We start from the raw sequence: 15946 nt of genomic DNA, 5'->3' as shown, positions 1-15946 counted from the left end.
CTTTTCATTAAAATGGTTCAATAATAAAACAAAACAAAACAAAAACAACTATTTAAAGAAAGGAAGAAAGGAAAGAAGGAAGGAAGATGAACAAATACAAAACAGAAAGAAAGAACAAATATATAACAAACAAAAATTACCACTTATAGTCCGTCCCATTATTCTATGTATATTTTTTTTAATTTATTATAATATATATTTTTTGTAAATAATTTCAGTTTGGTCTGACGTAACAAAAAAGGCAAAGGTGTTTTAGAAATAACAAAAAAACAAACAAACTATTTTTGTGTGCATTTACAAATCAGTTGGCTCAGAATTAAATAACTTGTAGTAAATTACGTAGTACGAAAAAAGGCGTTCCCCGTGGGACGGACTATTGGTAAGACTATACCAAATAAAAAATCACATAGGCGACCATGATAACGTTTGTGTTTAAAAACACTATATGCAGTATATCAACCAAATTATGACCCATAAATATCAGAACTACAACCCCTACCTCAAAGTATTAACTGAAGAAAATGGTACCTTTCATGTCACATTTTCGGTATAACCAGATGTTTTTCCAGCACCCCTAGTTTAGCACAAATGTTTAGTACTTTTTGTTTACCGGTACACTATACATGTTTCAAGCACACGGCTACTTGACACAGTGGTACTAGATGAAATAAAATTGCATACATGTTTAGCCCAGATGAATCTAAATTTTTGTACGACAAACACACTCACATTTATAACCGATCACAGGACTTGTGCTGTTAACTTCTCTATCAAACGTTCGGTGCACCTCGAACTTTGACCCAGCCAGAAGTTATTTGGTTCAGTACTACCTATAGACGCATACATTCCAAATCACGTTTTCCGCCTTTGCGATTCCCATTGTCAACTTCAGTACAATTTGGCAGTTCCAGGTCATTTATCAATGCAACTATTTGATGAAAATTGTCAGATAGGCAGACAGACCTTTTAAAAGTCGCAGACCCTCGTTTAAACCTGTGGAAATGGACACTAAGTTTGGTTAATCTACAAACCTGCAACACATCTGGATAAAGTTAAAACAGGGCTGAGGGTAACACAAGATTTCGTAACGTTAACGCGTAAAAACATTCTAAAAATAGACTAGAGCTTGCCTCCATAACAGTTACTTCTCAGAGGTACGTGCGTTTTTAGAATGCTATGGTATATTACAAACATCAGGAAGGTAGGAAGGAAATGTTTTATTTAACGACGCACTCAACACATTTTATTTAAGGTTATATGGCGTCAGACATATGGGTAAGGACCACACAGATATTGAGAGACGAAACCCGCTGTCGCCACTTTATGGGCTACTCTTTCCGATTAGCAGCAAGGGATCTTTTATATGCACCATCCCACAGACAGGGTAGTACATACCACGGCCTTTGATATACCAGTCGTGGTGCACTGGCTGGAACGAGAAATAACCCAATGGGCCCACCAACGGGGTTCGATCTCAGATCGAGCGGGCGCTTTACCACTGGGCTACATCCCGCCCCCCTTTCGCCGTCAACGACGGGGAACAATAACGTGACGTAGTAGTAGATAACAGAACTGGAACAAAAATCATCGCAAAAGCGGGTACTCCCCAAACCGCAGACCACAAAAATGAGGGAAATAATACTTTTTATGATAGGACAATGTGGTCTCCAAATTGGATCGAAGGTGAGTTTTAACAACAGGCGCGTGTCCACACTGTTATGGTGGAGGGGGGTGTCGATTCATGTTCCCTCTAAAAATATAGAAAAAAAAACCTTGCTTGAACAAAGGGGGAGATCGATCCTCGAAACACTCCCCCTGCACACGCGTTGGGACGTAATTTTCTATTCCTTCTTTCCTTCCCTTCCCTTTTCATTATTCTTATTATTTAATTTCCAAATGCATATAAAATATTGAATACAATAAAATAATTATGGATATTCATTAAAATAATAATATATCAAGAAATGAATATGCAGTCTTAAGTCTCAGAAAATTATACAGTCGATAAAATAATGAATAATATTGCTAGCTTATTAAACTTTTGGACGTGTATTAAAATATTTCATATCCATATAAGCAGAAAAGAATTGCGTTCTGTTACAGGAAATATGACGATGAAGATGTCATATATTCCCAGTTTGTGTTGTTTAAGTATGAACACTGTTTTTGATATTTATCATAAAGACACTGACACTACATCGGGTTGGGGGGGGGGGGGTATATAAAAGATGAGGGACAGCCAAAGAGTTCGACTAACTAAGTACTGACAGCGATGATATCATGACAGACCAAATATTTCTACATTACTTTTTAATACAATCATCCTTGACCTCAATGCATTTGACCCAATTATCCTTTAAGCTAGTGGTGCCATCAGATAAGCCTATTTCTCGTTCCAGCCAGTGCTCCACAAGTGGTGTAACAAAAGCCGTGGTATGTACTATCCTGTCTGTGTGGTGGTACATATAAAATATCCCTTGCTGCTAATCAAAAAGAGTAGCCCATGAAGTGGTGACAGCGGGTTTCCTCTCGCAATATATTTGTGGTTCTTAACCATATGTCTGACCATATAACTGTAAATAAAATGTGTTGAGTGCGTCGATAAATAAAACATTTCCTTCCATCCAATAAAACTCTTGCATCCTTCAGACTTTAATCACCTTCAAGGGCAGAATTTGGCCATGTCTGTATAGCGCTCGTCTGAGGTGCTTGCGTTGTAGGATCGAATCACCTCAGTGGACCCATTCTCTGATTATTTTCCCCCATCCCAACTAGTGCCCCGCGACTGGTATATCAAAGGACGTTGTATGTGATGTCCTGCCTGCGGGTAAGTATAAATAAAAAACAACATCGCTACTAATAGAAAAATGTAGGTTACCTCTCTGTCAGAATGAACAAATGTTTGACATCCAATAGTTGATAAGATAATTAATAAATCAGTGTGCTCTTTAGTCCGTTTGCATAAAAAGGGAACCGATGAATTGCCATATAACTCAATAACAAATAATGTTAAATCTAATGTTAAAACATATTACTGACTTTTAAATCCATACCTACTAAAAAAAACGTGTTTTTCTTTTACTAAACATTTCTGTGAAAATTAAAGTTTCCTAACAAACTCCCATCAAATTATATAAATTAATCTAGTTTTTAAAGGGACATTCCTGAGTTTGCTGCAATTTTTAAGATGTTGTCAACTAACAGATACTTTCTAACGAATGTAATTACATATCAAATATATTCTTCTGCATAAAATATTAGTGGCTGTATATTAAACGTGTTTCTGGTCGTTCTGATATTTGTACTAGGTTAAACTTCATTTTATTTCCTAAAATATAGTTTTTTCGTACGTACTAAATTATTTGAAGACAAAATCCAGTTTGGGCTTCATACAAATATTAAGACGACCAGAAACACATTGAATATACAGACATTGATATTCTAAACAAGAAAATATATATATATATATATATATATATATATATATATGTTTAATCGTAGAAATATTTTATTTGTCGGAAACATCTGACAATGCAGCAAACTCAGGAATGTCCCTTTAATACAGAGTTGGAAAGAAATGTTTTATTTAACGACGCACTCAACACATTTTATTTACGGTTATATGGCGTCAGACATATGTTTAAGGACCACACAGATTTTAAGAGGAAACCCGCTGTCGCCACTACATGGGCTACTCTTTCCGATTAGCAGCAAGGGATCTTTTATTTGCGCTTCCCACAGGCAGGATAGCACAAACCATGGCCTTTGTTGAACCAGTTATGGATCACTGGTTAGTGCTAGTGGTTTACACCTACCCATTGAGCCTTGCGGAGCACTCACTCAGGGTTTGGAGTCGATATCTGGATTAAAAATCCCATGCCTCGATTGGGATCCGAACCCAGTCCCTACCAGCCTGTAGACCGATGGCCTAACTACTACGCCACCGAGGCTGGTCTAATACAGAGTTGGAGACAACATGCTTGAACAGCCTTAGCTGCATTGCTATCGAGAAAATCGATAATGCAGTACATCGAGACTAAAGGTAGAACTGTGCGTTCTATATGTTGACTGTTCCGTCAGTTGTCTTCATACCTGCATTGTAAAATGAGATTTAGCCTATGCAATTTGATACTTTGTAAAGAAACTTTTATTTACACAGATTTTTTTTTGTCAATTTGTTTTTTTTGGAGTTGGTATAGGTTTAAAACTTAATAATATATTTTTTATATGTATTTTAACTTTATTTATTATAGAGTTATATGCACGCAAACGAACTATAGTGATGTTGTTAAGCAAAACAAATGTTTCCATCATCTTTAAATCGGGTATCACGAAATTCCGGGACAGAACATAATCACCAACCATTAAAGGGACATACCCTAATTTTTAAACACTAAGGAATATTTTTGACTACTATAACCGTTTTTGATAACTGAAATCATGTTTTACTTAGATTTTATTAGTTAGATTATTAATTTCCGTACATTCGGAGTGGTTTTGGTCATCCTGGTGCTTTTAATATCACAAAATGCATTTCTCATATTTTTAAAAACGCACGTGCGTCTGAGTTATGAAGTCGAGTTTTAATCTATTTTTAGAGGGTATTTCACCATTTCAAAGTCAGAAACTCATGTTTCACCAATCTAATTAAAATTAGCTCCACAATTACATGTGGATCTAACACCAGCCAGTTGGAGCTCATGTCCACGAATCAAAACCTTACTTGCAGAATCCTGCCAGTGATTTAAAAATAATTTGAAAACATTCCGAATTATCCTGAGGGTATACGACATGTTTCGTGTGAATTACGAATGCCTTAAAACATGTTTTATTTTATAAAATAAATAATTTGTAATGTAAAACTGAAGACTGATTTAGTTGGGTTTTTTTATAAATAAATAAATAATTTTTAATGTAAAATTGAAGACTGATAACCCACCCCGTACGTATTGGTATGGTTCGCTGTACTGCGGCCACTAAAATAGACTCGCCCGATATTTTTAGAATTTGTATGCTCCCAAATAATGTTATTAAAGGCGAAGTGTGATTGGTCAATATTTAAATTATTATTTACAGGCGAAATGTTACCTGGACATTGGGGACTACACAGTGTTGTTAGTTTTAAATCACTGGCAGGATTCTGCAAGTAAGGTTTTGATTGGTGGACATGAGCTCCAACTGGCTGGTGTTAGATCCACATGTAATTGTGGAGCTAATTTTAATTAGATTGATGTTTCACTCAGGTGTAACTTTATCCAAATGTGTTACAGGTTTGTAGATTTAACTAAATTTAGTGTGCATTTCCATGGGCTGAAACTAGGGTCTGTCACTTTAATACGTTTGTGAATTTCAGCAGTAGGCCTATCTTCACCTTCCTTGGTAATAAACTTGATGACGACTCTGTTCCAATCTACCGGCCTCGGTGGCGTCGTGGTTAGGCCATCGGTCTACAGGCTGGTAGGTACTGGGTTCGGATCCCAGTCGAGGCATAGGATTTTTAATCCAGATACCGACTCCAAACCCTGGGTGAGTGCTCCGCAAGGCTCAATGGGTAGGTGTAAACCACTTGCACCGACCAGTGATCCATAACTGGTTCAACAAAGGCCATGGTTTGTGCTATCCTGCCTGTGGGAATCGCAAATAAAAGATCCCTTGCTGCTAATCGGAAGAGTAGCCCATGTAGTGGCGACAGCAGGTTTCCTCTCAAAATCTGTGTGGTCCTTAACCATATGTCTGACGCCATATAACCGTAAAAATAAAATGTGTTGAGTGCGTCGTTAAATAAAACATTTCTTTCTTTTCTGTTCCAATCTGGTCAAGTTCACGGTGTCAGCAGGGTAGGTTACCGCTAAGTAATACTATACAAAGAAGAAGAGTCGGCTTAATGATAGGACAGTTGTTTGAAAGAATAAGAAAAATCAAACATGATGGTCTAACCACTTTGGTCTATGAACGTTTTGACTGTCCCTCGTATGTCTAACTGTAAATATTTTTACCATACAATTACATATTACTTTGTAATGCTTAAATGATTAATCTTGACAAATCCTTTTTGTCTTTGGTCGTCCTTTTGTATGTGATATAGGTTAACCCTAAATTCATTTTATACTAACCACATAAGATAATAACAGGCGCGTGTGGAGGAAATTATGCAGGGGAGGGTCTAGAATGTGACGAGCGACGTTTCTGGAAGAAAGAAGGGGCAAGGAAGTGGCTTTGAACAGGAAAGTGTTTCAATTCGAATCTCTGCACACATGACTAAATGTACCTCGAAAACTAAGGTCGGTGACAAATTTCTGTGATCGATTTATAACGGTTCTAATCTAATTGTGTTTTCCAGTTTTGGCAGGTGATCGCTAACGAACATGGAGTTGACAACACTGGAACTTTCCGCGGTTGTTCCGATCTTCAGCTGGAGAGAATCGACGTATACTTCACCGAGGCCATGGGTAAAAACGTAAATCGTTTTACAACAAGCACAGATATCAGGGGCGTACCTAACGCTCAGACTAGTGTCTAGGCTGTGCACGTGGCAAGCGATAATTATTTTATGGGGAGGTCGGGTTATGCTCCCTCCCTACCCCCCGAAATAAACTAAAAACCCATTAAAAAAAGAACATTTGCTCGGAGCATGGGGAGGACTGGGTTTGACCTTCAAACCCCTCGCACATCCTACTGTATGCAGCGATACAAAGAACCAGAATACAATTTAATGTTTGTATACTTTTTTTGTTGGACAGTAAATAAATAAATAAATAAATAAAAAGACACCTTAAAAATAAAAGTGGCATTTTTTATTCGCATTTTCAGAGGGGCATCTGTTCTCTCCAACCCCAGCCGTTTCTAGGTATGATCGTGTTTGTTAGCAGTAACTGTCAAATTGCCATTTACAGCAACAATACACCTTCCGCTGCAGCATTTGGTGTCCACATAGTGCACATATACCACAGGTTTTTGGATACTTGAGAGAGAATTGTTTTTACGTGTTCATATACCACGAAGGTTTCGAACACGCCTGTCTCGGGCTTAACCTCTGACGTCACCAGTGACTAAGATGGAGGTGGGGGGGGGGGGGGGTAGTTAAGTTTGAGGTGGGCGGAATTTGGAATACAAATGTAGACGTTAGGTCAGAGACCTAAGACCAAAAGCAGCTGATTCACTCCTCTACTCTTTGTCTGGAAAACATTTAAAGTGCAAATATAAAATTTAAAAAGGTCGGCTTAAATGGTTTTAAGGTGATTAGAGCAATTTAGACGGCTGCCAAAATAAAGTAAATGAAGTGCGTCGGACTGTTTACAAAAACATAAATATAAAATTTTGAAGACCGGCCAAAAGGTCTAAAGACCGACTAGACCCTTACCTGGAGGTGAAGGTTCTTGAAAGGTTTGCGGCGGAACTCATGGCGTGGTGATGGGGTGATCGACTCGCTACTTACCTGGAGGTGAAGGTTCTTGAAAGGTTTACAGCGGAACTCATGGCGTGGTGATGGGGTGATCGACTCGCTACTTACCTGGAGGTGAAGGTTCTTGAAAGGTTTACAGCGGAACTCATGGCGTGGTGATGGGGTGATTGACTCGCTACTTACCTGGAGGTGAAGGTTCTTGAAAGGTTGGCGGCGGAACTCATGACGTGGTGATGAGGTGATCGACTCGCTACATACCTGGAGGTGAAGGTTCTTGAAAGGTTTACAGCGGAACTCATGGCGTGGTGATGGGGTGATCGACTCGCTACTTACCTGGAGGTGAAGGTTCTTGAAAGGTTGGCGGCGGAACTCATGGCGTGGTGATGGGGTGATCGACTCGGTACTTTGGGAAGAACTTGACGAGGTCAACGTAGCAATCCCGAAGCAGTGCTTGATATTCCTCAGGCAGGGTCAGCTTGAAAATTCGGTGGATGATTGAATTTGCCATGGCTGATTTCAAGAGTCCTTGGCAGTACACCCCTTTCCGCTCCGATGTTACGTAGTAGATGTCTCCACATACTGTAACTGGTACCGCCCCTGACCAGATGGTGTCGGTCTCCAGCTTGTCTCCTTGTAGGGGTTGACTAGTTGAGAGGGAGACGTAAACTCCCCTTTAACACTGTCGCGGTACCGAGCAGGCAGCTTGTCGCAGGCGATCCTCCAAGTGCTGGGTTGAGGTCTGGAAGGGTCCTGTTCCGACACCTTCCGCTTCTTGGTGTCACGCACTGCGTCCGCCGCAACAACAACCGGTGTAGACGCCGGTGGGCTGGACGGTGGAGCCGTGATTATCACGTGTCCAGTATCCATCGGCGCTGGTGCTGCTGAAGGAGGGGCCGCCACTGTCAGTTGTGCTGACAGCTTTGACCCCCTCCTTTGCCGCTCCTGGCGTGGGCCGCAGCTGAGTAGTGTGTGTGTGTGGGGGGGGGGGGGTCGACGAAGCACAAGGGACCGCCCCTGGCAGTTGAGCCGCCAGTTTTGGTACCCCCTCCCCCACCCCCGAGTCGCCCCTGCTGGTCTCGACTTCTTCTTGAGCCGCCGGGTTTGGTCCCCCCTGTACTGCCTTGAGTCGCCTTCTCCGCATACTTTGAGATCTACGTGACAATGGCCGCGTTCCCGGCGTGCTGGACTTTGTACTTGACCAGGGAAGGGTTGGCGGGAGAGAGCAACGGTCACTGTGTCACAACACAACCGCATTGTTCGAGAGAGCTCGAGTGGGAATGTGATACTTGAAAGCCTATATTAACAAATTCGTTAAGACTTTTTATAACAATTAAATTACTTTTTAAAAAACATGTTCGAAGATAGTTTCGTCTTTATTAAAACAAAAATGGATTTAAGTGTCAGTACAAATATACAGTCGTTGGTACACACTTCATCTATCATAACCTGTTTAGTGAGTGAGAGGGGTCAGGGTAGGACTTTAAACAAATGTGTTTTTAACGACCCTTCAACACATTTTGAACTACGGTAGTTATTTTGAACCATGACTGATATATCGAAATCCGTGGTATGTTCTGTCATGGCTGGGAAAGTGCATATACATTTGAACGGTAAAACCGTAATACTTGATCAGGGCCATATCTCTGCACAATGCAGAGTCGAATGGGCATTTGGGAAAATCTTAGAAGTTGTGATATGTCGACACCAAAAGCTGGAGCAGAATGTATATTGCTCGACATAAATGGAAAATTTACTATTGGAAAGTTGAATTCATCCCTTTTATCATACAGCTTATTTTGGAGACCAGTGTCGCTTTGAATCGCTATGCATATATCGAGGTAGGAAACTGATTTAAAACCTTCAGATGTTTCTTTTATCATACAGCTTAGTTTGGAGACCAGTGTCGCTTTGAATCGCTATGCATATATCGAGGTAGGAAACTGATTTAAAACCTTCAGATGTTTCTTTTATTTCTAACTCTTGTAAATCAACCGGCCTCTGTGGCGTCGTGGTTAGGCCATCGGTCTACAGGCTGGTAGGTAATGGGTTCGGATCCCAGTCGAGGCATGGGATTTTTAATCCAGATACCGACTCCAAACCCTAAGTGAGTGCTCCACAAGGCTCAGTGGGTAGGTGTAAACCACTTGCACCGACCAGTGATCCATAACTGGTTCAACAAAGGCCATGGTTTGTGCTATCCTGCCTGTGGGAAGCGCAAATAAAAGATCCCTTGCTGCTAATCGGAAAGAGTAGCCCATGTAGTGGCGACAGCGGGTTTCCTCTCAAACTCTGTGTGATCCTTAACCATATGTCTGATGCCATATAACCGTAAATAAAATGTGTTGAGTGCGTCGTTAAATAAAACATTTCTTTCTTTCTTGTAAATCAATGGACGGTAATTTGTTTATTGGATGATATAAGGTCATCAATATAGCGGAAAGTAAAGTATTCATAAAGTAATAAATCGGCGAACAGTGGGGAATTGTCCTAAGCCCAACTTTGCCATGTTGTCAATGAGAAAATCAATTATATCACATAATATCTCTGTCTCAGTATACGTTAGTCAGGATTCATTCTCGGTCTTTACGAATTGTCCATATCCGTGTATTATGTACTTATATCTTCGTTTACCGTTCTTTGTAACAAATACACTATTGATTAAAGAATGGAGGTTTTTTTTCTTAACTTTGTCGTGGGTGATTGTTGTGTATAATGTTGAAAAGTCTAATGTTTTAGTATTAGTGAACTTGATCTGGATTCAGAGTGAATGATTTCAAGTAAATCTGTGGAATTCTTGAGAATCCACATGTGAATAATACCTCTTGTCTCGAAATCTTTTTGACAATATCTGGAAAGGCCATACTTGATAGTGGCCAGTCTTTGAGACAAGGATTCTGATGGAAACATGTAGCGGGTTTCCTCTCAGACTACATGTCAGAATTACCAAATGATTAGCATACAATAGCCGATGATTAATAAATCAGTGTGTTCTAGTGGTGTCGTTAAACAAAGCACACAAACAGCAAACAGTCGCATACAATGCTCACTATAATTTCATAGTTGATCTGTAATATATAAACATAAGTACTGGAATACATTTTATTGACTAATGGTTGGCATACCCACAATAGTGAGCTACATGGTCAGTGGTTCCAATCCCGTTAAACCTAGCCCACGCTGTGATTCCTTTTCTCGTCTATCACCCTTGGACTACCATCCCCATCATTTATTATATAAATGCAAACTTCTAATTATGATTTCACTCCGTTTCAACCCTATTCTGTCAACTTCCTTCAATTGTCTATTGGGCTGTCCACATCATCGCCTACCTGTCTCAACTTTCTTCGCGAGTGCTGTCTCTGTGATCTTCCCTGTACGCACTTGGCATGTTCTACGCTTCCGCTCATAAAGCTGGTCTAACCCACGGCACTCACTAATGATTGCCGGTAGTAGAGGAGTATGGTATGTGGTTGCAGGTGTGTCTTGCCAATGTTAGAAGTGGTAAATCAAATCTTACAACAAAGGTGGACAGAAAATTATAGTCGTGGGATAGAGAAGGGCACAAAAGACGAGCACATGTCGCTGTTGGAGAGACAAGGACTGGGATGTGGAACTAGACAGCAAAAATAGTTGAAATATAGGAGCTGTCAGATAAGTAAGAAATGATTTAAAAGAAAAAGGAAACGGGGAAGCGGGATTTAAAAAATAAGAAGTACTTATGCATTAGCTAATTCAAAGTAAGGTATACACTGGTTTGTAGGTGTTAAATAAAAAAAAGTACTTATACTACAAGGTGGTAAATAAAAAAGTACTTATACTACACGGTGCTAAATAAAAAAGTACTTATACTACAAGGTGGTAAATAAAAAAGTACTTAATACTACATGGTGGTAAATAAAAAAAGTACTTATAATATTACAAAGTGGTAATTAAAAAAACAAAAACACTTATACATTGGCTTATTAAAAGTAAGGTATACACTGTTGTTGTTTTTGTAAGGTGGTAAATTTGTCCCTCGAACTATCCTTGTCGACCTGGAGCCGGGCACTATTGACACTATCAGGTCGGGACATTTTGGCGGGATTTACCGGCCAGACAACTTCATCTTTGGCCGATATGGCGCCGCTAACAACTTCGCCAAGGGCCACTACAACGAAGGTTACATCATCGCCGACATCGTCATTGACGTGATGCGAAAAGAAGTAGAAGGCTGTGACTTTTTTCAAGGATTCCAGACGGTGCACTCGATAGGGGGCGGCACTGGTTCCGGCTTAGGCACACTGCTCATGAACAGGCTGCAAGACGAGTACCCGGATAGGATCATGAACTCGTTTTCAGTTATCCCATCTCCAAAGGTAAGTACAGTCAAACTTCGATAACTCGATCTTGAAGGGGACGAGGAAATAGTTCGAGTTTCAGGGAGTTCGAGTTTTCGAAATTAATATATAAGAGTTCAACTTTGAAACTACATTGTAGCTGGTTTCAGCATTGCAGCTGGTTGATTTCGCTAAAATAGTGTAAGAAGCCTGCGCTTCGCTGCCTACCTCTGAACTCTGAAAACTATGCATCCCCAGTTGAAAGGCGAACTATCAAAATTTGACTGTATGTCTTCCAGTTGAAAAAATTAGACTTGTTAGTGGGGTTTTTTAAGTGTTTTGTTTTGTTTTTTTGTTTTGTCGTTTTGCTTTTACTACCTATCCACTTCGCCTTGTGAGCAGAGTTGCGGGAGAGTAGGTGGGGAGAGGGGCGGTCGACTATAGTATACTCTTCAAAAAAAGAAACGCAAAAGGGTACAAATGGGTTATAACTCCAATTTTATGTTTCCTACCGGTTCATGCTTTGTGAATATAAGGTCATTGCATGTCCCAAACACATTCCCACGGTTACATTCGATAAAACGCAGCTACTGTACAATAAAGTTCCAAAATGTGAATATTCGCAAAAACGCAGCCACGTGCAAACCATGTCACCACTGCACGTGCGTTGTCTGCACGTGCAACATGAACACCGACAGTATAAAAGTGCAGGGTGTTCGCTTGCCTGGCCTCTGTATCTGGCCGACAGTTGACAATTCAAGACATGCCACGTCTCAGTGAACCGCAGAGAAACAATGCCATCGGCCGACTAGACGCAGGCGAATCCAGAACGGCCGTTGCCAGGGCATTCCATGTGTTCCCAAGCACCATCTCCAGACTGTGGGACCGTTACCAGCAACATGGATCAACACGTGACCTCCCTAGATCCGGTCGACCACGGGTCACTACCCCCGGGCAGGACCGCTACATCCGGGTACGCCACCTTCGGGAACGATTGACTACTGCCACCTCCACAGCCGCAGCAATACCAGGTTTGCGCAGGTTATCCGACCAGACCGTACGGAACCGCCTACGTGAGGTAGGAATTCGTGCCAGACGTCCAGTTCGAGGTGTCATCTTAACACCACAACACCGTCGACTCCGACTGCAGTGGTGCCAGATTCATCGACAATGGCATCAACTGCGATGGAGACAGGTGTGGTTCAGTGACGAGTCCCGATTTCTGCTCCGACGTCATGATGGAAGATGTCGCGTGTATAGGCGTCGTGGTGAACGTTATGCGGCAAACTGCGTGCAGGAAGTGGACAGATTCGTCGGGGGTAGTGTCATGGTGTGGGCAGCCATCTCACACACTGGCAGAACTGACCTGGTCCACGTGCAGGGCAACCTGAATGCACAGGGCTACATTGACCAGATCCTCCGGCCACACATCGTTCCAGTTATGGCCAACGCCAACGCAGTGTTCCAACATGACAACGCCAGGCCTCACACAGCACGTCTCACAACGGCTTTCCTACAGAACAACAACATTAATGTCCTTCCTTGGCCATCGATATCACCGGATTTGAACCCAATTGAGTCTATGGGACGAGTTGGACCGACGCCTCCGACAGCAACAACCACAGCCCCAGACCCTGCCCGAGCTGGCAGCAGCCTTGCAGGCCGAGTGGGCCACCATCCCCCGGGACGTCATCCGTACTCTGGTTGCTTCAATGGGCAGGCGGTGCCAGGCAGTTGTCAACACACGCGGAGGCCACACACGGTATTGACTCCAGATGACCTTGACCTTGGTGGTGTGTCCTATCACTTACTCACAATGGACTAGAGTGAATTGTGAACAATCCTGCAACATTTGGTAATTATCGGACTCACCATTCAATAATTAAATCAATTCTCCAAATGTTACGACAATGTGGTTTTGCGTTTCTTCTTTTGAAGAGTATATAATATCTCTTTAGTCTTTGCACAGTGTGCGGGGCGTAGCCCAGTGGTACAGCGTTCGCCTGATGCGCGATCGATCTAGGATCGATTCCCGTCAGTGGACCCACTGGATTATTTTTCGTTCCAGCCAGTGTTCCACAACTGGTGTAACAAATGTCGTGGTATGTAATATCCTGTCTGTGGAATGGTGCGTATAAAAGATCCCTTGCTGCTAATCGAAAAGAAGCCCATGAAGCGGCGACAGCGGGTTTTCTCTCTCAATATCTGTGTGGTCCTTAACCATATGTCCGACGCCATATAACCGTAAACAAAATGTGTTGAGTGCGTCCTTCCTTCTTTATACATAGAAAATAACCGGTTGCCGTTTTAAGATATCGGCTTTATCTTGCAAAGGTTAGAGTGGCGAGAGTCACAAGCGGCATTCGCCATTCGACCTGAGCAGGATAAAGCCGATACCTTAAGACAGTAACCAGTTATTTTATTTATCCTGCAATAATAAATAAATACGGTTTATTCCCGATTCTGGCATTCCCGAATCTGGCAGTGAGATTATAACACCTCTTAATTGGACAACCATTTCTGGCAGTTTATTGCTCACCCTTACTAATTGGTGTCCCGTCACCTTAAATGATGGCCCATCACCTTAAATGATGGCCCATCACCTTAGCTGATGTTCCCGGTACCACTGACGATTAATCATACCACTGACGGTTGACTATTGATCGGTAATCAAAGCAATAACAAAAGCAATTAATTACGACAATATATTTATTATGTACTTTTGTTAAAGGGACACACCCTAGTTACGGCTAGTTGTTAACCATTACGGCGTTGTTTTTCGCTATTAAACCCATTTTTTTACAAATAAAATTGCACTTTACTTGCCGTTTATTATGTAGAATATACATTTCCATTCACCTGAAGTGTTTTTTGGTAATCCTGGTAATCCTGGTGTTTGTAATACCACAAAATACATTTTTCGTATTTCTTAAAAACGGACACACGTTTGAGAAAAAACCGTTGAGCAGACAAGGTCTAATCTATTTTTAGAGGGGATATTTCCATTTCAATGTCACAGACGTTGGTATACCACGTGACCGTTATCATTTTGGTTCGGTTTGTTTTCTCGTGCACGGTTCGCGCAGTCAACATCCGATTTGTTGTTGTTCATTTGTGAGATTTTTCCTCACAGTTCGTGAACATTTTCAGTAACAATAAAGTTCAGACAAATAAGTGTCTCAATACAAAACGTTACAAACCCTTAAAACCAATAATTTTGCTAAGTCTTACGATATCTGGAGGGGGATACAACCAGGACAGAACAGTTGGAACATGTCCAGGAGAGGTGAAAGAAACGCACCCCAAGTCTGTGAAATTTGTCGTGACGTAGGCATTGTTGTGCTTCGAGCGACATCTACCGGTGACATCAAAATACTAACTTTCAAAATTATTTCAAGCAATTGGGACATGGGGATTCCCATGGTATTTATCGATATAAAACCTGCTTTTTCACTCCATTTGATAAAAACGTGATCTAAGTGTGTTACAGGTTTGTAGATTAACCAAATTATAATTTATTTTCGCTGGATGGAACTAGGGTGTGCGGATTTAAACAGTATTTTGTCCACAATTTGAAAGCACATCCAGTCACACTTTACACACGAAATGTCCCAGAAAGCACTCCACCGCAAGCTGACAAGTAGGAAGCCGTGTCCCGGGTACACGTGACGTACTCCAATCCCAGCTGGAAGAGCTTGTGCTTGTCTTCTTCGGTGCGGCGGGACTTCCTTGGTTTCTGTCCACCTTCCAGCTGCAGCAGATGGGCTTCCTTGTTGGCGTTCTCAAACATAACAAACATCATGACTGTACAGTATTTATATAGGTAGTATTTCCTGTCTCCAAATTTTACGTTATAACATTATTGATCTCGTTAACCCCACACGTCTAAATTGGTAGTATTTCCTATCTCCAAATTTTACTGAGATATAACAAACATTAATTTTCTTGCAATCTCTATTCCGGCTGACCTCTGCTCTTCACTGCTCATTAAGGTTAATCTCGTTAATCGCCCCCTCTGTTCTTCACACATCTCGTAATCCTCCTGCGTCTAAATTGGCCTTAATTGCTCACGCCAGTTTTCCCATTTCTGGAAGCGGATTAGAACACCTCACCGCTTACCTAATCTGGAGATTGCCAGTTTTGGGAACATACCAGATCTACTGCTAGACCCAGTAGAGCTAATTTTAATCAGATTGTAAAAAAAAAAACTTTGAACAGTATAACATTC

At 41.3% G+C, this 15946-nt stretch overlaps 1 protein-coding gene across 1 annotated transcript in view; it reads left to right on the top strand.

The window, feature by feature from the left end:
* The first annotated feature begins 1547 nt into the window (after window positions 1–1547).
* The window catches only part of LOC121388503 (tubulin beta chain-like), a 21091-nt gene continuing 6692 nt past the window's right edge, over window positions 1548–15946 (top strand). The window contains exons 1-3 of the mRNA XM_041519857.1: window positions 1548–1683; window positions 6341–6449; window positions 11402–11757. Coding sequence (XP_041375791.1) covers window positions 1627–1683; window positions 6341–6449; window positions 11402–11757 — 522 coding nt within the window. The 5' untranslated portion in view covers window positions 1548–1626. The remainder of the gene's footprint in view (window positions 1684–6340; window positions 6450–11401; window positions 11758–15946) is intronic.

The sequence above is a fragment of the Gigantopelta aegis genome, chromosome 14, assembly GCF_016097555.1.
Source record: "Gigantopelta aegis isolate Gae_Host chromosome 14, Gae_host_genome, whole genome shotgun sequence".
NCBI classification, from domain to species: domain Eukaryota; kingdom Metazoa; phylum Mollusca; class Gastropoda; order Neomphalida; family Peltospiridae; genus Gigantopelta; species Gigantopelta aegis.
Note: the sequence above shows the minus strand (reverse complement) of the source record. Positions and strands in the feature narration are given on the sequence as shown.